This window comes from Haliotis rubra, unplaced genomic scaffold (genome assembly GCF_003918875.1).
Source record: "Haliotis rubra isolate DU_JTF1 unplaced genomic scaffold, ASM391887v1 Scf33, whole genome shotgun sequence".
Lineage (NCBI taxonomy): Eukaryota > Metazoa > Mollusca > Gastropoda > Lepetellida > Haliotidae > Haliotis > Haliotis rubra.
Window position 1 is genome coordinate 2284593 of NW_025767002.1, and position 27251 is coordinate 2311843.

The 27251-nt window shown below is 38.6% G+C and overlaps 2 protein-coding genes across 2 annotated transcripts in view; both read right to left on the reverse strand.

The window, feature by feature from the left end:
- LOC124284160 (glutamate receptor ionotropic, NMDA 2B-like) overlaps positions 1-7099 on the reverse strand; it is a 37242-nt gene extending 30143 nt beyond the window's left edge. The window contains exons 1-3 of the mRNA XM_046720224.1: positions 6993-7099; positions 4779-5000; positions 451-577 (exon numbers count right to left, since the gene is read on the reverse strand). Coding sequence (XP_046576180.1) covers positions 451-577; positions 4779-4969 — 318 coding nt within the window. The 5' untranslated portion in view covers positions 4970-5000; positions 6993-7099. The remainder of the gene's footprint in view (positions 1-450; positions 578-4778; positions 5001-6992) is intronic.
- LOC124284162 (glutamate receptor ionotropic, NMDA 2B-like) overlaps positions 7049-27251 on the reverse strand; it is a 69942-nt gene continuing 49739 nt past the window's right edge. The window contains exons 3-7 of the mRNA XM_046720225.1: positions 16736-16950; positions 15101-15217; positions 10012-10154; positions 8746-8939; positions 7049-7131 (exon numbers count right to left, since the gene is read on the reverse strand). Of these exons, the coding sequence (XP_046576181.1) occupies positions 8746-8939; positions 10012-10154; positions 15101-15217; positions 16736-16950 (669 nt within the window). The 3' untranslated portion in view covers positions 7049-7131. The remainder of the gene's footprint in view (positions 7132-8745; positions 8940-10011; positions 10155-15100; positions 15218-16735; positions 16951-27251) is intronic.

Genomic DNA, 27251 nt, shown 5'->3' on the forward strand with positions numbered 1-27251 from the left:
TTTGGAAATCATCATAGATCAACCATTTTGGAATTATTGATCAACCATTTTTGAATTATGGATTAACCATTTTGGAAATGATCATAATATAAGATCAACCATTTTGGAAATCATCAAAGGTCAACCATTTTGCAAATTATTACAGATCAACCATTTTTGGTGAGTGAGTGAGTGAGTTAATATTTAGCGTCAGATCGGCAATATTTCAGCCATATCGTGACGCAACCATTTTGGAATTATGGATCAACCATTTTGGAAATTATACCCATTCCCAACAAATTAATGGACGAGCATCATAAATTCTCACCCACTGATAGTAATCAATAATATAGAGTCACGTATCTCATTGATTCTCTAATTGAGGAAGTGTTGCAATAAATTATAAATAATACCTTAGTTTGTATTACAAAACCACCACATAATGAGGAGGAACTATTCATAACAGCCTACCTCAGCTCCCCATTGTCCGTCATAAACTTCAAACAGCTCATAGTCAAATTCAAGCTCTGCGCTGAGCTCGAAGAGAAGGTCTATGCTTAATCCTGTACAGCACTTGGTCTCAGTCTCGTTACTCAGTCTGAAAGAGAATAATGGCATGGTTACACGCAATCCCAAACACTTTATCCTAACCTATCATTTAGGCCGCGTTTTAACATTCACAATATGCTCGGCACAAATCCCTTAACAAAGGTAGATTTGTAAATGTATCTAACACAAAATCGATCACTGAAGAAAAGATCTGTAAAACGAAATCTAATTTACTATGATAGCATTTTAGTGAGCATGGAACGTAAACGAAAGTGCACCAACTTGTCTGGCGGTAATTACAGCCCAACGTGGCCTTCAGTTCGGTCCAACGCGGTTCTTAGAATATGAGACTTATGGATCCAACAGTAAGGAATTGGTGGTATGATAACCCCAGATACCATTCCGATATTACGATATGTGGTGATTTGGATGGTAATTATACAAGCATGGTTTACCGTTAGCGAGATTATTGGTGACATATCACTCCAAGCACCAGCGTAAATAGGTTCATTTCGATGTTTGAGTACATCGGGCTAATATCACACTCTGGGACAACGATTACTCGTTCTATCATGGTCATAAGGCACTGATTCACACCACATTTAGTTAATACATTATCTCGGCAGATAAGCCAGCATCTAACACTTGCTGCAATAAACTAGGAGCAAGAGCACTTCATCAGCATGGACCACTGCACAGATAATATGTCAAATTGTTTTCCAGAAGATAGGCCACGTTTATTGGCTCAACAAAAACCCGTCAACAACCTTCTTTTGATTTTGCTCTACATATTACGCTAATACTGTAACAACTTTTAATGTGTTAATTGACTGTCAAAGGAACTATATCTCCAAATCAAAAATCAATAATAAAATAATTGGAATTCCATCCACAAAACGTTAACTTGTGATTATACTGCTTCGATATTGGAGCATCCTTGCGACTAAATCAAATAACCTGGATTGGCTTCTCTCCAAATGACTACAAAAACAATTAATCATATATCGCAACAGACCATTTATTATTATTTTTCATCAGAATCGTTATCTCCGAACGTTATCATTCGGAGATGTCAGAGGTTTCCACAGCTACGTAAAACCAAACTCCGCTCAAACGAAACCTCACTCAACCATGTATACAACATGATGCCGCTTCTGTCCATTGCGTAACGACATTGCGTGGGTCAGCATGAAACACGAAGTACTTTATTAATAAAATAATCTTCAAATAAATCCTCAAATCTATATTTATTGGATTAAATCTACGTTTATTACTGTAACTTTGTAACATTATCTCTAAAAGTAATAATATTATGGCTAAGCAAACAAAAAGATCTTAACGTTAAAGCATCATCAAGCACGGTTTATTCTATCACGTATCGTTGATTTATTGATTCGAATTTAATCACGAATGTTTCGTGTGTATCAGCTGTTCTCAACTTACGATAACTCCATCCAGTGTCGGTAACCCTCAGAAAATGCAATCCAGTTAATCATACAAGAATAACCACTCGATTCATAAAGTTATTGTTCAAAACCATGACTTTTGTCATAATATATATATCCAAAGCACGTTCCACAATATGTTGATTGGTTGATTGGTTTGTTGTTTAAAGCCGCACTCAGCAATATTCCAGCTATAAGGCGGCGGTCTGTTAATAATCAAATCTGGACCAGATAAGCCAGTGATCAACAGCATGAGAATTGATCATCGCATTTGGGATAGGATGACATGTCAACCAAGTCAGCGACCCTGTCGCCTCTTACGACAAGCATGGGTTGCTAAAACCAATTCTCACCCGGACCAGAATATGCAGAGGGCTTCATGGAAAATGATTATTATAATTCCGTTGGAAATGACAGCCATCATTAGACGTATCTAGGCCAACAAACCTGAACGTGTTTCAATAAATCTAATGAAATCATTCAGATAACTGAATCCTATGTCTCTTTTGACAGTAATCTGAGTGACAGGTATCTGGAAACAGATGGCAAATATGCGGACCTTGTCAAGAAAAGCCACGTTTGCATCTCAAGTACAAAGTTATCCCGACTCCAAATTGTTTCCGCTGCCTTCTATTTGATACCTTCCGATCCGTTGACTGACATGCAGCCCTTCTAACAGTCTTGGTAGCGCAGAAGGTTGCAGTGTTGGAGAGTTTTCAAATTCTTCAAAACGTTCTTGCTAGGATCGACAAGGACCCTGTGTTGATGATCAGCACAGCCAGCCTGGGTGTACCAGGAGCATCTGCACTCTCTTCGCTGCATATATGTATTATACTAATTTATCAAATTATTGCTATTTAGAAAATCCTTCGAAACCAAATATTGGAAACGATCGTCCAAAGTTTAGTAAATCTGTTGCAAGCTTTCCATTATATCATAATCCTGCAGAATGTGGAAGATGCCACGACTCCTCTATTCTTTTGTAACCAGAAGAACAATTTGAAATTGAATTCATCAATCTCGTTAATAGACTATTGAACATAACAAATGAAATTTCTTCTATAGATATCTTATTTTGCTGCAATAGCAACCACCTACTCAACCACATGATTTTATTGGCCAAACGCCACATATTTGTAATGAATATAAAGGGTTTGAAAGCCAGTTTTAATATCTATAAAGCAGTATTAAAAGATGTGTATCAAATTGAAAAATATATTTGTTCGAAAAATATCAACATGGATTTGTTTAATAGAAAATGGGATGTAATATCACCAGCATTGTCATTGTTTTGACTTCATCTTACTATGATGCAGTACTTGCATGTCATTGTTATTCCACGATCTTGCATATAGTCTACTATTCTCAGCACATAATGTAATTGAATACGTAAGTGTCCCTTTCTATGCATGTTGTCTCTCACTTTAAGTCTCGCAAAATTGGTGCTTGTATCCAACTGATGTGAATAGAATAAACAAATTGAAATTAGTACATCCATTGGCTCTTTGAAAATGAATAAGACACCCCGATGTGATTGTATATCACTTGAATCTTTATTTATGCTTGAGTCCATTTTCAGAAGTATTATTTTCCAGATTAGACAATGGAAAATTCCTAGAATCTTGGAACTTAAGAATGATTTTACCTCTTATCAGAAAAGAAGTTGTCCTTGACGGTTATACGAATTATCGGGATATTTCGTACCTAAATGTGATTGGAAAATATTATGTATATCCTTGATTCTAGAATACGAATCTGCAAGATAATAAAATTATTCAGGAAGGGATTGAGAATAACTACTCAACAACAGATAATATAATTTGTTTGCAATCACTGTGTAAAAAACATTTGATGAAGTCAAAACACCGTTATTTCACTGCCTTTATAGACTTTCGGAATGCTTTTCATTTGGTTGACCGGCAAAATTATTATATTTTCTAGGAAAGGTATAAATGGTAAATTATTCATACTCTTACAAAATGTGTATGACAATAACATATACTCATGCCAATAATGGTTGTCACCCCCTTCAATTTTTGTAATTGCAGAGGGGGTGTGGGCTGTTGGTGTGAGGTTCGTGTGGGGTTGGGGTGGAGAGGGGGGTGACAACCATTATTGGCATGAGTATACATGTATATGAAATGGCAATGAGCCAAAGGAAATTACTACTACATCCGGTGTCCGCTAGGGATGCATGTTAACCCCACTACTGTTCACTGGAACAACTGAGTTATCAAAACACCTGCCTTGTTTCTCAAAAGAAACTTAATGTAACTGTAAAACAATCTTTGATGCACAAATCAGTTTATGCAAGTGCTTTTGGTCATGAGGACTGTACACAAATGAATTTGTATTATCTTGTGATCTCTTGTCTAAAACTATAAGGACATGACCTGAATAGCTGGGCAACTGAAAATCATATTTACCACAGTCTGATACGTAGATGATGAAGTGTGTGGTGACTACATATTGCCATAGTATCAGTGGTAAATATTAGTCATTGTTATGTTTGTAAATAGTCTATTGTGAACTGGACTGATTCCACATTATGGGTGAGTGAGTAATTTACGCCGATTTAGCTATTTGCCAGCAAAATCACGACTAACGAGATCAGGTGGTCAAGTCCGCTGAGTTCGTTTCACGCTCATGATGTCAATCACTGGATTGTCTGATCGAGATTCGATTATTTACAGACGCCCGTTATATAGCGGGTATAATGTACTGTTACAAAACGAACAATGAAACTTAAATGGTCCTAAATATCCCGAGAGACATTATACATTCATCAAAATTGCTAATATTCACCGTTTGAAGGTCTCTTTATCCCTTGGGTATATTTCACAGGCGACGGTATGTGGCCCGCATACTCCCCCATGCGGCATCTCTTTGTAGATAACATACGGGTTCTCTCTTAACGTGGCTATTCTGAGGAAACGACGTTTTGGTTTTCCCCTTGGTGGACCAAGAGCCTCCCCTGGCCACGTGATACGCCGCATGGACAAAGCCTTCTCGTGTCCAGTGACCGACCTTGAAACATACATAAATACATCCTTTGACAATAAGGAATAAAAGCGCATCTTAAAAGTGCGAAATTAAAATCTGAAAATCTTATTGAACGCAACTTGCTTTCTTTTGTTTTCTAAGTACGGTTTTGTTGCAATTTCAGTTGGCTGGTTTGGGCAGATAAAAAGCTGTAACTTATTTTTGCGGGAAAATTGAGATTGTAATATATGGAGGCGACTCTGAATGGTGCTTCTTATTCGCAAGAGCTTAATCGCTTTGAGTCATCTTTGCGAAAAACGGATAAAGAACTGCGAGGCTGGTTTGAAATTATCATGGCCGTAGGAAATGATTATGAACATATAATATCTGTGTCGTAGAGTATAGTTTGGATTTGGATTTTGTTTTTTTACTGAGATGATTATAACATCTGAAGTCAGAAGCTTCGTGTTTGAAAAAATCTACAAATGCCGTATACCGATTTCTAACAGAAACGTATGGAAATATGAAAATGAATTATGAGTGGAATATTCGCGTTTAGTGGTCTGTAGTTTTCATTCATAAAAAACTTGTGAAGTATGTTGATTATTATAGTTATAAAACTGTGTAGCACAAGAGAGTATGCAGCCAATTTCGTAAGCTTTATCACAGGCCATCGTGTCTTTGCGAAGATTAAAGATTTAAAAAAAAAATATATTTTAAATGACCCCCAACTCGAAATGCTACACAGTACAATACATTATGACATAATGTATTGTACTGTGAAGCATTTCGAGTCGGGGGTCATCTCAAATGTTTTGGGGTTTTTTAACATCATTAATCCTCGCAAAGACACGACTGACTGACTGAGTTTAGTTTTACGCCGCTTACAGCAATATTCCAGCAATATCACGGCGGGGGAAACCAGAAATGGGCTTAACACATTGTGCCCATGTGGGGAATCCAACCCGGGTCTTCGGCGTGACGAGCCAACGCTTTAACCACTAGGCTACCCCACCCCCCTGCAAAGACACGAGGGCCTGTGAGCTTTGGGTCTATAATCAATTTCAGATGGCGTGAATTACAAAGGGCGAGATACAAATGGAAAACCGTGTGCGTCACTTTAATTGGACTGTAAACGTGACTTGGTAGAACTTTTTTTAGACTGATCACGGCGTATGAATACATTTCTTTTACAAAAAGATTTTTTTCCGATGTGTAATTGTTAAAGAAACGTGTTATCTCCTGAAAAATGTATTCATAGTTAGGCTGATTTAAATTTTGTTTTTTCTCATTATACTACGCGATGAGTAGAACAGCAAATGATAATTACAGCGGCAAAACCCTCTCCATTTTCAGAAGCGATCGATGTATGGTTCCCACTATGGCTCCTACTTTATCAGAAATAGTGTGTGCAACGTATCATGAAAAAATGAAAGTTTTAACGAAAACATATGACAATTTAACATCGCCTTACATTTCAAAGCACGAATGTTTCCACAATATGGTTGGTTGTTGTTTAACGCCGCACTCGGCAGTATTCCAGCTATATGGCGGCGGTCTGTAAATAATCTGAACCAGACAATCCAGTGATCAACAGCATCGATCTACGGAATTGAGATACGATGACATGTGTCAACCAAGTCAACGAGCCAGACCACGCAATCCTGTCAGTCGCCTCTTACGATCAGCATGGGTTACTGAAGATCCATTCTAACCTGATCTTCATGGGTCTTCCATATTCAGAAGAAATCGATGTATGGTTCCCACTAGACCATAAGACCATGATATTACGTATAAAAAAATGTCTACAACGTATCATGACAAAAATGAAACGAAAACATATGACAATGTAACATTTCCTTACATTTCAAAAACAGATGTTTCCATAATAACTACCGCTAAAAGTTTTGTGTAATATATATACCAAAATTAAATATCAAATATGGCCATAGACACAGCTTGTTCAAACATATGGTCAGATGATTTAAATAGATAATTGATTATCAGCGAACGAAAACTAGGAATTATAAAACATACCACTGTCCAGTTTTTGCCTCCTTTAAGACCGTTTCGTTGTATATTGATGATTTTCAGTTTGGGGTGCAACAACTGTCCGGCATCATTGAAGTCGATTTCCTGTCCCCCCTTACTGGTGAAGGAAACATTTCGAAGTTTTCTACGGAAAGCAAAGATTAATCTCTAATTAGCTTTCTTGTAGAATCTGTAGTTATTCTTTGACGCACATTAATCAATATTTACTGCCGAAATTAACACTTTCACCATTTCAATGCTGTGTTTATTGCCGCTGCAAATAGAGATAATTATCTTGGTATATGAAATGGTCGGCATATAAATGCGACCATTAATATTTTTGGCAACTGCTGGGCAAATACATTTGTGTGTTTGTGTGGCTTTTTATATTTCCGCATTTAAGGAAATGTATATTTTGTCATTATATCTCATAATCAAACACACGTACGCGTTATGTGTCGCTGTAACATTTGGAGACCATTGCATCTTAAGGGAGCTAGACGTGTCCATATTCGCTTGCAATTTGTTGATATATCCTTTTAAAGTAATCGATATTATTCCTCAGCGAGAAGGTTCCTGATTCTTGTTTGATTCCCCCAGAACACAAATCACATCGTCCACATTCATATATCGAGCTTATTCTAACGTTGTGAAATGTATTTCATTTCTTGGCACATGTTTCAGACAAGTTAGTCTTTGGTGCATAAACAAAACACAAACCTTGTTAAAATGTTTATAAATTTTCACCAACCCATCTCATCATTTTCACAAGAATCTTGATCTCAACTGAGAACATGAAATAACTGGTCTCGCAAAAGCTAAGATGGCCAGCCATTTATTGTTTGACGTCAAACACCTACATCTGTGAGATAACTGAAAACCATTATCGAAGCCCGATCGATAGGGACCGACTTTATATTCTGGAAACTAGAACTATAAACTTAGAATTATCTGTGGCCACATGGGGCATATAATTTGTAGTTGCAAATCCCGGCATTAAGACACTGTGAAGAAATTGTGTGGCTAAGATGGTGTAATCAAACTAGTCAGTGCAGGAAACTAATGTTTGCAACTTTTGTATTTCAAAGAGCATTACTGGGATCCGGGCTGAATAGCATGGAAAAATAGATGCGGTGTACATGTATGTACACAAAACAAATAGCATGTACACGAATGGGATATTAGTGATTGTGGTATTTTAATAAATTTAGAGGTAATCATCAAGCTTAGTTTCCAGACGCTGCTTAAGAACAACGAAGCACACTGTATCGTGCTATTTTTTGGAGTTTCTTCACTCTGGTGTCGTCCGCAGAGAGTGAGTAAGTTTAGTTTTACGCCGCTTCTAGCAATATTCCAGTAATATCACGGCGGGGGACACCACAAATGGGCTTTACACATTATACCCATGTGGGGAATCGAGGTCTTCGAGGTGACGAGCAAACGCGTTAACCACTGAGCTACCCCACCGCCCCCGCGAAGGAAAATACACTTTGAAGATTGCGAGTCACCTACTTCTTCCAAACTTTGGACATCGATCGTTTCAGTATCATCTTTTGCAACACTGCAATCGCTGATATCTTACGTTAATTACACAAACCAATAAAAATGAGACTAAAACGTCATCATTTCCATAAACATTAGAATGTCTCATACATGCAGAGTCTTTGTGAACGATTCCCCTTGTAGATTAATTGAAGTTGACTTTTACATAGTACGTTAAACACATCCTCATTTACGAAGTAGTCGGTAGTCCACGTACTCACTCATACATATTTGCACCCTCTGTCCACAAGCCAGTGTTGTTACTGCTGCAGGTGAAGTTAGGTGTCTGGAGGTTGATGCTGCCACCCCGTCCCGCATCCTTTGCTAACATCTTGAGTGCGTTTGACCAGATCTCCACACCAGTGTCTATGGCCTCCGTCATAGCTCTCTTCCCGTAGTCGTACCACACACCTAGATTTTAACTGGCATTTACTCAGAGACAACAAAAAACTGAGGTCATGTTCCAAATGACTATATTATGAGGTGAGTTGAGGTGAAATTGGGTTTTACGTCGCGCTTGAGAATATTTCGCTCATATGACGACGTGCATGCGTGTGTATGTGTATGTGCGGCTGCTTGTACTAGCCCAGACTGAAGCTGGTTTTATAGTGCTAGCCCACTGAGATACCATGCCGCAGTGTAGCATGAATACCCCACTCAGACACATTATACTGACTCCGAGCCGACCAGTCCTTGTTGTACCCATTAATGCCGAGCGCCAGGCAGGGACCAACAAGTACCATATTTTAACGTCTTTTGGTATGCCGCGGTCGGGGATCGAACCCGCGGCCTTCCGCACCACGGAGGCGGTCGACTATATTATGAATGCGTGAGACTTAGTTGTGTAAACCTAACATGAGGTGAGATGAAATGGGGTTTGCTTGCTTGCTTGTTTGTTTGTTTGCTTGCTTGCTTGCTTGCTTTTGTGTTTGCTTGATTAACGTTGCACTCAGCCATATTCCGGTGATCAACAGCGTGAGCATCGATCCTCCAGAATTGGGATACGATGACATATAGCAACCAAATCAGCGAGCCTGACCACCCGATCCCGTTAGTCGCCTCTTACGACAAGCTGGGTTGATGAAGATCAATTCTTCAGGGGTGTGAAATGAGGTTTAAAGCCAAGTTCTAAATCATTGCAATGATATTGCAACTTGCAGTAAGGGTATTATATATTAAAGGTATACGCTTAAGAGAACACAAAAATATGTCTAATTATTAACATATTCGTTACAATGAACATATATATTACAAAAATTTCTAACAAGCCTAAAAGAAGACAAAACATTTCTAATTATGAATATGTACTATAAATATGTTTTATGTGAAGCATGTGAAGTAACATGTGCTGGCTTAATTTCCACACTGATTTTTGCATTTTGTTTGAGCATGTGACACATAAATGCACATTGCTTCGTAACGTTACATCAGTGCCACAAATGGTTTAAGAGTTTTGACCACGTCTGTCCTGACACTCACGTACCGAACAATCCATAAGGCAGCTTGGTCGGACTGACCCAGGTTTTGGTGTTTTTGGGTACAGAATCCATTGATAAAATCCACACATATTCAGATCCTGTAATTTTCAATTTGCGCGCGCATTCCATGACGGCGTATGTTTGTGACCTGAAAAAGAACATCATACTTGGGTCAATGATAATCTCTTTAAAATTTCAGTGTGTGAATATTACACTTTGCCGCAGTAATCATACAGTCACTTTATTCAGGAGTTTCAAATCGACCCACGAACAGCCCAGTTAAGTTTTGGGGCGTTTGTTGTTGTTTTGTTTTTTGGGGGATTTTCTGTTTTGTATTTGAAGGGAAAATGAGTGAGTGAGTATGGTTTTATGTTGCTTTTATCTATGTTCCAGACACCAGAAATGGGCTTCACACATTGTGCCTATGTGAGGAATCGAACCCAGGTCTTCGGCGTGACGAGCCATCGCTTTAACCACTGGGCTACCCACCGCCCCTTTAAGGGAAAGGCGTAAGAGGTCAAGCCAGGTCATTAACTGCATACACCCAATTCTCATTGGTCGACTGACATTACAAGAGATGGGATTCTCGAGGTATCCCAACAGGAATCCCAGAAATGAAAACGAAACCAGATGGCCGCAATAATGTCAATCATAGGTTGCCTTGCGCACAATACTTTGGATTAAAGTCTTTTCAGGTCGTGCGACTACTACGAAGTCAGGTGACCCTGTTTACTAATTCGTACAAGAACTTGTCAATAAATGTCTAAAGTAGACACACGAGACAGAACAGGTTGACATACAGACCGTTGATGGATAGCATTTGCAGGGTTTCTATTCAAAACCACGTTGGAGTTTTCGTTTTGGAACCTTTACACTATCATGTCATCTTGAAGGTGCTGGCTATTGGAAACTATATAGTGATATAAATTCATCCCTTGTGTCAGTTCCACAAGAATTTGAGAAACTGCCCTTCGTGGCATCGCAATAGGCGTGTATGTCAGTATTATTAATTTTCCTTCGCGATTTCAATGGCATCTGTCAGTTCAGAAATATTCATTGGCTTTCCTGTCAATCTTCTATCAATAAAAAGACAATGAGACATTGTCGGAATAGTGAATGCATTTCCTTTGATCTTCCATGAATGCATCATGTTCTTATGTCCAACAAACATGCATATATGCTTGCATTAAAGATATATGCATAATATGTACGCATATGGCGATGGTTTGAATTCTTAACAAAATACAGCACGGACTGACTGACTGACTGAGTTTTGGTTTTACGCCGCTTTTAGCAATATTCCAGCAACATCACGGCAGGGGACACCAGAAATGGGCTTCACACTTTGTACCCATGTGGGGATTCGAACCCGGTTCTTCGGCGTGACGAGCCAACGCTTAAACCACTAGGCTACCCCACCGCCCCTACAGCACGGGAAAGACAAGGAACTAAATGTAACAAACAATGAAATATATTTTGTAAACTTGCAGGAAAATAATCATACTATTTCTGCAATATCTTAAATCTGTTTGTTGTTTTTTTATCTAAAAGAGTTCTAATATTATTTAAAAAATTAAAAATGAATAGGGTGATATGATAGGTGTGAAAGTCATTTCGCCTACACGTTCCATGGTGTGAGCACTCATTTTCATGTGGCACCATTCCGTGAAACTGCAGCCCCGGGTCTCTAAGGAAATAGCTTCTAACATCACAAGTCAACCATGCGAAGATGGAATTTATCGCTTCAATAACACTCGCCCAGCTTGAAGACTTATTTCCACTTTTTAGAATTGGATCTTTTCTGAGCTGCAATATTTTGTTTTCAAATTATGGTATTTAGGTCAGTTGTTGGTTTGATGATGCTTGAGTAGTCTCTCGGTATGCGAAAGTATTCAACTTTCAATTAAGAGAAGCTGTTTCAATAAAACGCTCGGGTCTTAAAGAATTCTTTGACGTGCGCGTCTGAGAAGAGTTGAAGCTGAAGCATAAAACGATTTTTTATACTCGTTACTATTATTCGGATCTTTTCGCAGATAGTGTCTGGCCAGAGACTGTGAGCGTGCCTGTTGTATATGTCAGGACCATGCCGACGCCACATTACGTCAAAAGGATTTCTTTTATATGTTCTATAAATCACATTTGTGAGAATGAATCTGAATGACAAATAACCAATAACTCGATGGACGTTTCGGTCTTTGAGCCAAACTGTGATCTGCTTGTCGTGTATTCAAATCCAAAGTTCAGCAACTATGATCCATTGTTTATTATAACAGTACCTTGCATGAGGGTTCCATATATAGCTTCTTCGCGTTAGGCACCTTCCTACATTATCAATGAAATAACAATGTTGAAATAACAACCAAACGCATTTACTTACTCGCATCAGACTAGAAAATATATTGTTAGACAATATCCTTCGTATATTCAGCCTTAGAACAAAGGACATATATCATTCGAATGTATTCAGTCCATGTGACTTTCTTGAAACCCGTGAAGATCCGGGGTAGAATAGGTCTTCAGCAACCCATTCTTGTCATAAAAGGCGACTGCTTGTCGTAAAAGGCGACTAACGAGATCGGGTGGTCAGGCTCGCTGACTTGGTTGACACATGTCATCGGTTCCCAGGTGCGCAGATCGATGCTCATGCTGTTGATCACTGGATTGTATGGTCCAGACTCGATTATTTACAGACCGCCGCCATATAGCTGGAATATTGCTGAGTGCGGCGTAAAACTCAACTCACTCACTCACTCACTCTTGAAACCAATAAATTTGTTAAACCTGACACAATGTGCTTAACTATTTCAAACTTAGAACTAACTATCTGCAGTACCACATGGCTTTGTCCTGAGACGGCGGTTCCAACTCAATATAACTATGTACAGAAGTTAAAATCTCCAAAATCAATATCCAATATATTCCCTGATAAACGATACCTCAACATTCTGACAACGAAAACAGGGTAGAAAAAATATAAGCCGAAAGCTCAGTGCCTTTCCCCGTGATATACTAGAAAATGTAGAAACCTCTTGATTGCTTCAATCTCCTTTCCAGACTGTGCAAAGGATTTAGATTAAAGGATTTACAATGCAGGCCCACATCATTGATGAAAAAGGGTCTTGGCTTATGTTTCAAGACGCACATCGAAATTGTTCACACTCAAGCAGCTGGACACTCAACACCAACGTGATTGTTAGAAACTTTGCAATTACAAAAAAGTCTATTACTTAAATCTATTTCTCTTCCTGGAATTGATACCCAGCCAAACGCATGTTACCACAAACGGACATTTTATCGACAAAACCAAACATATTAACAGTCGAAGAGAAATTGGCCTCATGCCTCAGACTGACTGACTGAGTTTGGTTTTACGCCGCTTTTAGCAATATTCCAGCAACATCACGGCGGGGGACACCAGAAATGGGCTTCACACATTGTACCCATGTGGGGATTCGAACCCGGTTCTTCGGCGTGACGAGCCAACGCTTTAACCACTAGGCTACCCCACCGCCCCTCATGCCTCAGAGATAACACAAAAGCATGTCAAGCTAACAACACACTCTAGCATGAGAACGCTTGAAATGATGGGCGTCTCTGTTATCATCCTTTGGAAGAAGTTCACAAGAATTGTTTCATTTTTCAATTTATGAATGGTGCGGTGTTCATATGATTATCCATACATTAACGGAGGTAATTAAATCCTTACACATCATAGATTTACTTTGATACAACAATGCCAGAAATGTTAATCAATAATCATATACATAACGAGAGTATAAATATAATTTACTATCTGTCAAATGAACCATGCTTATTCAAAGAAAGAAATAACTGAGCCTAAATGGAAATGACAATGGCCAGCTGTTACATCTTGTGTGGAGTACAAGAACTCGCCAGGCTGAATGATTAAAAATCTAAAATTTTAACATTAAACAAATACAAATAACATCAATTGGACACTAAATCAACACAACTTCTTATTACATATTCGCAAAATGGGTTCATTTCTTCATTTATGTGATTACAAAAAAGTGAATATTAACATACTAACCGTTACCTTTGTCTGTGTGTATTACTAATGGTAAAAACTATCTGTATCCATTTCAATAGTGAGTAGCATAATGCAGTGACCTCTTGTATATCTATTCCACGAAACGTCCATCAGTCATCTGGGTCATAAATGATTAATAAGTAGAACTGCATCATGACAGGTTTTGTTGCTGAATAACAGCAATTGTATTACCAAGATGCTGATGAGGGTGTTGTACTGACACGGAGGATGGATCGGGGAGACCGTTGCCCACAGAAATACATATATCGCACCTTATCAGTTAACTGTTGCACAGGGAAGCCATTTGACCGAATTACGCACACTGCCATGGTGAATGAATACTGTTGCTGATAGAGGTATGTAGGTAGGATCTTATACATGGCCATGATACACATGTATCTGAATACGTACATGGTACACATGTATCTCAATACGGACATGGTACACATATCTCTGAATATGTAAATGGTACACGTGTATCTGAATCCTTGACAGTTGTAGCCTTGATCTAACAAGTTCTGAGCAGGAATTGTATGGCGCTCTTTGAAATATTGGTAGAAGAGTTTATATGCTCGAGTGTGCATAAAAAAATGTGAAATACAGACACTTAAAATTGGAGTTGTTAGGATATTGCGCGACATGGAATGAATGTTGACTCTTGAACGATTGAGTGAGTGAGTGAGTTTAGTTTACGCCGCACTCAGCAATATTCCAGCTATATGGCGGCGGTCTGTAAATAATCGAGTCTGGACCAGACAATCCAGTGATCAACAGCATGAGCATCGATCTGCGCAATTGGGAACCGATGACATGTGTCAACCAAGCCAGTGAGGCTGACCATCCGATCCCGTTAGTCGCCTCTTACGACAAGCATAGTCGCCTCTTGTGGCAAGCATGGGTTGCTGAAGACCTATTCTACCCCGGATCTTCACGGGTCCTTGAACGATTGAAGGTATCACTCCTTCACTATCACTCTGAATCCTTCTGCAACAGGCGTCGTATATGTATCCTTCAAACAACTCGTACAACAGCTGTACCAATACCTGCGACTGTAGAGAAGCATTATCCTAGAGTCGACCTCAAGGAGACGCTGCATTTCCTGACAGAGTTTGGCTTCATGTCCCACATTGCGCAAAATTAACGTCTCCAAAATGCGAAACCTACAAAATACAGAATTTTGGAAAGGCAATATCATAGCACAAGAAATAGCGACCAATTCCACAATATATCATATTACCAAAAGCAGAGGTCTTTGTAATATTTTGACCATCCCATCCGTTTAAGTTAGTTCATGGTTGAGCATCAAGTGGAATTCCTACCGAATGCCAACACACTGAATCAAAGCCTTTTGTGTATTTACCTTATGTCTTCCTTGATAGGACTCTTGAAGATCCGGGTTAGAATTGGTCTTCAGTAACCCATGCTTGTCGTAAGAGGCGACTAACGAGATCGGGTGGTCAGGCTCGCTGACTTGGTTGATACATGTTATCGGTTCGCAATTGCGCAGATCGATGCTCATGCTGTTGATCATTGGATTGTCGGGTCCAGACTCGATTATTTACAGATCGCCGCCATATAGCTGGAATATTGCTGTGTGTGGCGTAAAACTAAACTCACTCACTCACTCTTCCTTGATAGCAGAAAAGTAGTTCAGACAAAATGAAAGCAACAAATTCAAGAACCAAGGTCATAAGGCAATGTAACGCGTCCAGTGTACGACGAGTTTGACCAATGTAGTCGCTTCGTTAAATTTAAGGTTACTGGGCGCATATTCTTGCCCAGAATCCCAATGACTATAATATTATAATGTTTGTGGATTCATACAATGATTTGACCTCTACTTTAACCTCAGTCAAAATTCTTAAAGAATTTTCAGGACACTGCCAAGTTTCTGTTTGAGAGATACTGTTCGTTGTGTTTCAAAAACGTTCCCATTTTGATTGGAACCGATTACATTATCAGAACTGGTGAGTTATAGCAAAGAGAAAAAAAATCTTCCTCCGGAATCATTGCTTTTTGTGACTGATGTCCATCACAATTATACTTTACAAAAAGTTTCAGTACAAGGAAGAAAAATATGTAAAAATATATCGCTCCCTGATGATTCGTTCCTACGGAAACCTGATGATTTTTGTATTTTATCATCCGACCACCGACGTGGATGACAAGCACAGCTAAAACCAGAACAAATACATCATGAAGGAGAATTTGATTACTTCACTGCGGGGTACTGAGCATGGTTGAGATTAATGTTGCGCTATGTACAGTTCAGCAGTTAAGGGTAAATTGCACGGATGTCAGCTTCAGAACACGACGTTTCCGAGTATATTCTTACTCCTTCGTATAGCTGGAATTTTGCTAAGTGCAGCATTACGTAAGGTTTGTTTTGTTTTTGTTTGTTTGTTTGTTGTTTAACACTCAGCATTACTCCAGCTATATAGCCAGCAATATGGCGGCGGTCTGTGAATTATCCAGTCTGGACCAGACAATCCATTGATCAAAATCACGAACATGAATGTATGCAATTGGATACGATGACGTTTGTCAACCAAATCAGCAAACTGGCCACCCGATCCCGTTAGTCGCCTCTTACAACAAACATGGGTTGCTGAAGACCAATTCTAACCCGGATCTTCACAGGTCCCTTCGTAAGGTATGGAAGTAATATTGACCGTTACCTGGGTTTAGGGTCGTTGATGTCATCGTATGGATCTGCTGATTTTGGAATTCTGGTGAGGTCTTTGACTGCTGATATGAAGTCAGCATGACCTGTCTCGTTGGTGGTTACGACGGTAATGTCGGTCCAGTTGTAGCGGCCGAGCATGCTGAGCATCGCCTTCACCTGGTGGTGGATGGTGGGAGAAATCAGAAGGTTCCGGGTCTTGGAATGGGTCTGAAAGAGAGTGCATTGGATATTACAACAAAAGAAAAAACTGAAAGACATAACTACTGTAACATCTGACTCGGTGCATGAGTCAGGAAATGAGAGATAAGTTCGAAAATATGCATTGGGATAAAAGGTTACTAATTCTAGTCTGTATGTCATTTACATAATATTTCTTTGCTGTTTGTTGGCGTTTCTCTCTCACTCTCTCTCTCCCCCCTCTTATTGCCGATGTGACTTAAAAGTTTAACTCTCTCGTGTTTAACTCTCTAGAGTGTTAGACTTTTAAGTCACATCGGCAATAAGAGGGAGAGAGAGTGAGAGAGAGAGAGAGAGAAAGAGAAAGAGAAAAACCAACAAACAGCAAAGCAAAATTATGTAAATGTCCTTTGTATAAACAAGTTACAGTACAACCAGAAATTATTGAGAATTTAAGATTGTAATTTTTATATTTTTTTCACTCATTACTCAAGTATTAAATGTGAATATTAGCAGAACATAACTCCAGATTCAAAGACAGGTGAACAGTTAGTACTTTGTCAAGTCACCAGGGGCAGCAATACAGGCTTCAATGCGGCGGGGCATACCACTGATCAAAGAAGTTAGAAAGTCGTGGTCCATGCTGTCCCAATATCGGACCACCTCTTCTTTCATTTTAACAATATTTGTCAGATTTTTCTTATTGACACTTTCCTTCATAAGTCCCCAAACATTTTCTATTGGATTTAGGTCAGGGCTATAGATGTCCAATCTAATAATGTCAGATTTTTGGTCCGAAACCAGGCCTGTGAATGCTTTGAACGATGTTTTGGGTCGTTGTCCTGCTGGAAAATCGAAAAATTTCCATAGAACAAGTGAGCAGATGGAAGTAAATTTCCCTCGAGAATATCTGTGTACCGGTCACTGTTCATATTCCCTTCATGTATACAGAGGGGCGTTGCCCCTAACGCAGATATGCCACCCCACATGTTAAATTTCGGACTGTACTTTGGGCGCTGATACAAAGGTTTTTCAGTTTGTTTGGTCCAGAATTTCAGTGTATTAGGAAACAGCCACACAGAAGTTTCATCTGATAAAATCACATTGTCCCAGTTAAAATTTCCATGCTGTAAGCATCAGTTCAACCTTCGCTCCTTTTGTTCAAGTTTCATGATCGGTGATGGAATTCCTCGACGTTTCTGCCAACCCATTGCATGCAGCTCAGTTCTAATTGTCTCCTTACAGACAGCCACAGTTCCTCTATCAATCATATCCAGCCTTAAGTTTTCTTAACTCCTTCGTTTGTTTTTAGAAACAAGAATACCAAGCCGCCTCCTGTCACCGACAGTCAGTTTTTTGGACCTACCTGCGCCTCCCTGGTGCTCAATGCCATATCCATTTGCAATCGTTTTCAAAACACGATAAACAGTGGACAAAGGGATGCCTGTTCTACTTGAAATCACTTTAGCTGATCTGATGTCCTTGTTATAATACTCTAAAATCAACTTCCTCTTCTCTTACTTATCCATACTGAGGATCTCTGAAAATGTCGTCTGCTAGCAAGTAAACAAAGGGGGATAACTCTTCACAAACTAATGAAAAAGGATTAACGGAGTTGTCTCTCTTGAATGAAACCAAGCACTCGATAGCTGGTCCAGGTTGTTTATACTAGAAATCCAATTAAACATATTCCTAAAATTCTCAATAATTTCTAGTCATACTATAACTAGGCTTAGGAATTATGATGGCAGGTATTATAGCAATACAGACAGTGTGCTATCTAGGGCATAATGATCATCACACAGTGTCAACGCCGCCCCTCACTGAACATCACACCTACAATGTATAACACTTGGAACAGTGTTTCACAACAGTGCAACATAACAGTATATTTGTCTGTGGGCTCATGTCCTTCATACCTTAATGATGATAGTGATGATGATTTTTATGATGAGATCATGTAATTACATTTCAATCATGATCAAGTTTGGATGGCAATGGTCGATGGTTTGATCACTGGTTCATGGGGTCGCCGTGAGTGAGTGAGTGAGTGAGTGAGTGAGTGAGTGAGTGAATGACAGAGTAAAGGGGGTTGAACGTAACATTAATAATATCCTAGTTGTATGACAGACTGTAAGCTAAACGTGGGAGTAAGGTCCCGGGGTTGGATATATACAAACGTGGTTAAACGGGCAAATCTAGGAGTCGCACCCACAATCTTAAGATCACCTCCAAGGGAATCATACATTCTGCAACTCCGATGTCCCAGAATTATTACAACGCTTTGTTATTTAACATAGTTCTGTTCCACGCAGATCGTTTTACATAAATACTCCTGATGATATAACATGTATGCTTACTTGCTAGCAATAAATATGCAAAAATAACTTTTAAATACATTCATCCAAGATAATCAGTATATGATTATTCAGCAAATGCATATATTAATAAAGTCTGATAAGCACTTTCCTAGGTATATGCATGGATATATTTATGCATGCATGCATTCAGATAACGACATCGTGCAGCAACTGAGCGACAGCAGTGACTGATAATGCATGGTGGTCCCCACTGTTCCATATGTAACTGAATTAAAGAAGATATCACATAAACACTAAAACAAATCCAATCCGATCTTAGAAAAACAAAAAGGAACAATGGTTCAATTCCTAAGGTGATAACAAATCAACTTTAACGTGACTTATTATCGATGGAAGTCAGAGGTCGGCGTTGAAGAGCTCCATGCAATGCACACACCAAAGCATTTTTGACTGAAGCAAGGGTAAAAAAATCGGCAATTTCAGAGCGTCCACGAGCACAATTACAGGTTCATCGTGTACAACAGTCGCGAGAAAGGAAATTTATGGCAGGCAAACACTATACAATTTCGAGAAAATGAAAGGTCGTGGATATTCAACAACAATCTTACGCTCACATGTTTAAAGATATGTTTTACATAATTACCTACTAAAGCAGAAAGGCCATTGAAACCATTATTTGGTTGAAGATTCAGGGTCGTAACTCATGACGCAGGTCGTTATCAAGTCAACTGCGTATTATCTAGCGATACCGTTTGAGACGTTACATGCTTGTATCACGAAGAATTGACAATCTCAATGCATTGTATAAATCTGCTAATTCCGACGAGTGATGAAAATGGTATTAAAACAAATATTAAACATCAACCCAGAGAATAACCAGTTTCCACTATCACACGAAACAGATTCCAATGGGCATAGCAGAAAGCTGATAATGTTCGAGAAGAGGTGAGCGTATCCTCTCTATGTCACAAACACATGCAAGTGCATATCAATTTTAAATTGGTCGGAGTAATAGGGAGACGGTCAAAATAAAAACACAAACTCAGCAAAGCTTTGAGAATGTTTCATGGGATGCCTGTTTAGGACATACCTTTCAAACCTGGAGCACAGCAAGGAAACCACGTGCATGTGTCCATCCATTACTAAGACTACCATTCCGTCCTTTCAAATTCATTCCATGTGTGAAACGTTCTTACTTCCGCATATTATGAGAATACCCTATGAGCAAATAATCCTTCAACGCTTATGCCACTTGAAGCTTTGTATATACAATGGATAGGGCCCTTTCAGAATCTCAACATTATGAACATCATACAGCAGAATGGCGGATCAGTAAGACAACAAGGGATTCTTTCTTTCAGCACTGGCAAATATATTGAATACACAATTAAGGGTTTAACGAGATAAATAGTTAACATTTTCTGAATACCTTTTAGTCAAATGGTTCGCTTCAGGCCATTGATCAATTAATATTGTTTTAGGTGAATGATTTCATTAATCACATCCATGAGACTGAAACATATCTAATGTGTATATGCTTTCTATTGCACGTTGAGTAACTGACAGAGCTGTGACACAGATCACAGATCATTTGATTAAGCCAAATATTAGACTTTTTATAATTTCATCACATGCAAAAGCACACCATGTTGTATTTAACCATAATACAATATTTGTTCTCCACAAATCCACATGTGTTCAATCAGATTACCAACATGAAACAACGTTAGACAATTATATGGATCACGCAGATCTGTTTCTTGTTTGGTAAGCTTAAGTCTTGTATATTGACGCAGACTCATCGAATGTGTCAACTGAAACATTCTTCTTAGCTTAAACATATTATTAACGTGTTAGTAATGATAAGATCAATACAAAATTAGAGACCATGGAGATCCATGCCATCCGTCTCGTTTCTGTGGTAACATTCAACCTGATACTGATTTGTTTGTAGGTGAATGTTCAATCCGGCTTGCCCTGAACTGCAAGGAGGTCAATACTTGCCGTCTCCTGTGGTAACATTTAACCTGATGTAATTTAAAATTCTGTCGATTTCTACTGCATGTTCTTAATCTATGATATGTATAATATTTTATGCTTTCTTGAAACTGATGTTCAGCCAGATGTCGCCCAGTAAGATAGTAAAGTTCAATAAAAATGCATTTGGACAACATCAAAAGTGAGGTAAATGTAAACAAGTCTGAATGACTACATGAAATTAAAGCTCAGATTGTACCTTCACGAATGGCGTCATTAATATCTGTCTGAGACTCTGTGCCTACTGAAGCCAGAGGGATACATCCAATCTCATTTTGTTTCCACAAAATGCTTACTGGATTAATATCTTTAAGGTTTATGATGAAGGATGGCTTTTCTCTGCCTGGTGGGAGCAGAATATTTTAAAATAGATTACGTTGGATTGTGGTTTCATTACCATAGTTCGTTGTATGCGTTTCGACTGAACATAGAACAAGAATCTGAGGAAAAACTTCGTTATATCCTTCAGTTCGTTATTACAAACGTAGTAAAATGTACAACTTGAGTAATTGTTTTAAGTATGACGTCCCAAAAGGTTATGATATTATCGATGTAATGTCCAACTAAACTCCCAATCTTTTTACCTCTAAGACAGTTTTATAGTTGCCATTTTGATCAATAGATATAAACAATGACATATATTCAACTTTTTCAGAATTAAGCTCAGTCACATATCACTGTTCCTTGCATATCAGATGTAACCAGCAATGATGTAAATAGACAATTTTACATATTTTGCATAAGTGATGTACATATTTCTAAACGGGGTACCTAAACACAAGCATGTTCTTGAAATACGTCCCATGTTAGTATGCAGATGATATGTTCTTGCTTCAAACGGCTTTGCTATATAAAGTTAAGTGTGAATATGAAATGAGAATACACGCCCCAGCCATCTTCTTAGTTTTCGGTCTTAACATATTGTGCTTAAACAGTGTGTTGTCTCAATAATGTTGGTTGTTTGTCCAAAATATATTTTGTTTCAAATCTATACAAGTAGGAGGTTCTGAATGCAGATGCCCCTGTCCTTATTGCTAAATATACAGTACAAACTTGTCCATATTCATGTGAAATCTTTGCTGAAAGTGTAGGTTGGCTGTACGATTCAGATTCTATCGTGTGTGTATGAATCTGAGTCTCCACTATTGATGATCATCACAAGGCTTTCTCAAAACTGGGGCATCCTGATCAATTTTGGGCACCAGTAACACACATGTACTGGTGCACAGGATCACATAATATCAGTTATTCTCCACATGTCTTTCCTACAATATTATAATGACAACAGACATGGTACAACGAAACAAGCATTTGCTTTATAAGGAGACTAAACCAGAAGCACAAAATATATAGATAAGAAATTACTATCATCTATCCATAAAATATTCCTAAAGTAACACAATACCCTCAAAAAGATATTTACAAGATACTTGCAACAAAAATGTGTGTCAGAATAATCTGTGATTACAAAATATATTTTAAGTGCATATTGGATAAGAATGTTTAACGTATACTTCTGTCAATAATACACATGTATACATTCAGTCAATGTCGTCGTTATTACATAGTAATACCCACAGCACAGACCAATATTGCCACCATACCCACCATTACTAGCTGCAGAAGCGTTAAGAGCATTTGGTTTTACATTGGAACATCTAAATCACTCTAAAGAGACTACCTTAGCCCTGGCGTAGATTACAGGGACACCCAGCCACATTCAACAGAACCATCAAAACACAGTGACACTAAGAACTCTGAGACCATCCATGTTATGCCTCAGATAGTCTGGAGTAGAAAGACAGATAATTAGGAGGCTCAAAATATGCAACATAGACACCGTCTACACTAACAAAAACACATTTATAAAGTCAAGCATCAAGGCCCAATAAGAAGAACGAACCCTTCCCCTGAGATACTGTCCTAAAGATCAAATACTGTGAAGAAGCATACCATGGTGAAAGGTAAGACCTTCAGCAGGAGCATGACACCAGAAATCAACCGACAAACAAGACTCCAACCGGCTACCCCAGATCACCTTCTTCCAACCAGATCCCATGCACCAGTCCAATCGTCCTTCGCCTTGATGAAAGTTCCAGATGCAACAACATTAAAATATTCACATCGACCACAACAGAAGCAAAGGTTACTTCAGCCCGTCATCCTACATGTACCAACTTCAGATCAACTAGAATCACATACTGTAACTAAACTACTATACAACACCTGCTTTCATTATTTTGTCTTTGGGGAAGCCTCGGGGCTAGGGAACTGGGAAGGCTTGGGTTCGATTTGCAACACAGGTACACCATTCTTCTTGTCCCCAAGGAATGGCGTATTGTTCAAGTAGTGTAAAATGTCACCCACTCACTCTCATTTTGTAATTTTGTTTGTTTGTTGTTTAACACCGTACTGAGTAATATTCAAGCTATATGGCGGCATTCTGTAAATAATCGAGTCTGGATCAGACAATCCAGTTATCAACAACATGAGCATGGCTCTACTCAATTGGGATACGATGACATGTCAAGCCAGCGAGCCTGACCACCCGATCCCTTTAGTCGCCTCTTACGACAAGCATGGGTTTCTGAAGACCAATTCTAACCCAGATCTTCACGGGTTCCAACTCGCTCGGTATACATGTATAACCATGTCCAAGATAGTTGTTAATCACTCAACTGATAAAATTTCCAGAATCTTCCTCCTGAAAGTCGCATCGGAAGAATAATGTCATCTCGTCATTCATATCCTTCAATCAAATTTTACAGAAAAAGGCGTTTCATTATTCATAACCTCATACCTCCACGTAGGTTTTACTCTGTAAGGTGTTACATAGAGCATACTTTTAATAATTCCATCTAGGCTTTGCTCTTTGAGGTGTAACACAATACATAATTCTAATAGTTCCATTAAGGTTTCAATATTTATGGTATAATTACATGATGGGTAATTCTCATACTTCCACCTTGGTTCATATGTTTTGTCTTGATTGATGTTTTGATTGTTGTTTTGTTTGCATGTTGTTTACCGCAGCACAATTTTCCAGCTATATGACGCAGTCTATAAATAGCCCTGTGATTGACATCATGAGCATCGATCTAGTCAGTTGGGAAACGATAATATGCATCATTCAAGTCAGCGAGCGTGATCACCCCAACCCGTCAGACGCCTGTTACGACAAACATGGGTTGTTGAAGACCATTTCTAACCCGTATCTTGATCTTTCGCGTGTTACACGATACCTCATTCTCATACGTGATGGTTCTCAATAAGGTGTTCCCTTATTTTCACCCTATAAGGATCAACACGATGCATAATTCTCATACTGCCACTTAAGTTTTACTCTATGATGCATTACATGTTGCATCATTCTCACACTTTTACGTGTGTATGTACATGTATTCTATAAAGTGATACTTGTCATACTTCTACCTAGAATTTACTCTTTAATGTTTGACAAGCTGCATGATTATGATACTTTCACCTAGAGTTTAGTCTTTAATGTTCTACATGGCGCATGATTTCCATACTTCTACCTGGAGTTAACTCTTTAATGTTCTACATGGCGCATGATTTCCATACTTCTACCTAGAGTTAACTCTATAATGTTCTATAAGGTGCACGATTTCCATACTTCTAACTGGAGTTAACTCCTTAATGTTCTACGAGGCGCATGATTTCCATACTTCTACCAAGAATTTACTCTTAAATGTTTAACATGGTGCACGATTCCTATACTTCCACCTACAGTTTACTCTTAAATGTTTTACATGGTGCACGATTCCCATATATCCACCTACAGTTTCCTCTTTAATGTTTTACATGGTGCACAATTTCCATACTTCCACCTAGAGTTTACTCTTAAATGTTTTACATGGTGCACGATTCCCATACTTCCACCTACAGTTTACTCTTAGTGTTGTACATGGTGCACGATGCCCATAATTCTACCTAGAGTTTAGTCTTAAATGTTTTACATGGTGCACGATTCCCATACTTCCACCTAGAGTTTACTCTTAAATGTTTTACATGGTGCACGATTTCCATACTTCTACCTAGAGTTTACTCTTAAATGTTTTATGGTGCATGGTGCACGATTTCCATACTTCTACCCAGAGTTAACTCCTTAATGTTTTACATGGTGCACGATTTCCATACTTCTACCAAGAATTTACTCTTAAATGTTTAACATGGTGCACGATTCCTATACTTCCACCTACAGTTTACTCTTAAATGTTTTGCATGGTGCACGATTCCCATATATCCACCTAGAGTTTCCTCTTTAATGTTTTACATGGTGCACAATTTCCATACTTCCACCTAGAGTTTACTCTTAAATGATTTACATGGTGCACGATTCCCATACTTCCACCTACAGTTTACTCTTAGTGTTGTACATGGTGCACGATGCCCATAAATCTACCTAGAGTTTAGTCTTAAATGTTTTACATGGTGCATGATTCCCATACTTCCACCTACAGTTTACTCTTAAATGTTTTACATGGTGCACGATTCCCATACTTCTACCTAGAGTTTAGTCTTAAATGTTTTACATGGTGCACGATTCCCATACTTCCACCTACAGATTACTCTTAGTGTTGTACATGGTGCACGATGCCCATACTTCCACCTAGAGTTTAGTCATAAAAGTTTTAGATGGTGAACGATTCCCATACTTCTACCTAGAGTTTACTCTTAAATGTTTTACATGGTGCACGATTCCCATACTTCCACCTAGAGTTTACTCTTAAATGTTTAACATGGTGCACGATTCCCATACTTCAACCAAGAGTTTACTCTTATTAGTGTTGTACATGGTGCACGATTCCCATATTTTTACCTAGAGTTTAGTCTTAAATGTTTTACATGGTGCACGATTCCCATACTTCTTCCAAGAGTTTACTCTTTAATGTTTTACATGGTGCACCATTCCCATACTTCCACCTAGAGTTTACTCTTAAATGTTTTACATGGTGCATGATTTCTATACTTCCACCTAGAGTTTAGTCTTAAATGTTTTACATGGTGCACAATTTCCATACTTCTACCTAATGTTTACTCTTAAATGTTTTACATGGTGCACGATTCCCATACTTCCACCTAGAGTTTACTATTAGTGTTGTACATGGTGCACGATTCCCATATTTTTATCTAGAGTTTACTCTTAAATGTTTTACATGGTGCACGATTCACATACTTCCACCTAGAGTTTAGACTTAAATGTTTTACATGGTGCACGATTCCCATACTTCCACCTAGACAGTTTATGATTCCCATACTCCCACCTAGAGTTTACTCTTTAAATGTTTTACATGGTGCACGATTCCCATACTTCTACCTAGAGTTTATGGTCTTAAATGTTTTACATGGTGCACGATTCCCATACTTCCACCTAGAATTTAGTCTTTAATGTTTTACATGGTGCACGATTCCCATACTTCTACCTAGAGTTTACTTTTAAATGTTTTACATGGTGTACGATTCCCATGCTTCCACCTAGAGTTTAGTCTTAAATGTTTTACATGGTGCACAATTCCCATACTCCAACATAGAGTTTACTCTTAAATATTTTACATGGTGCACGATTAACATACTTCCACCTGGAGTTAACCCTTAAATGTTTTACATGGTGCACAATTTCCTTACTTCTACCTAGAGTTTACTCTTCAATGTTTTACATGGTGCACGATTCCCATTCTTCCACCTACAGTTTACTCTTAGTGTTTTACATGGTGCGCGGTTCCCATACTTCCACCTAGAGTTTACTCTTAAATGTTTTACATGGTGCATGATTTCCATACTTCCACCTAGAGTTTAGTCTTAAATGTTTTACATGGTGCATGATTTCCATACTTCTACCTAGAGTTTACTCTTAAATGTTTTACATGGTGCACGATTCCCATACTTCCACCTAGAGTTTAGTCTTTAATGTTTTACATGGTGCACGATTCCCATACTTCCACCTAGAGTTTA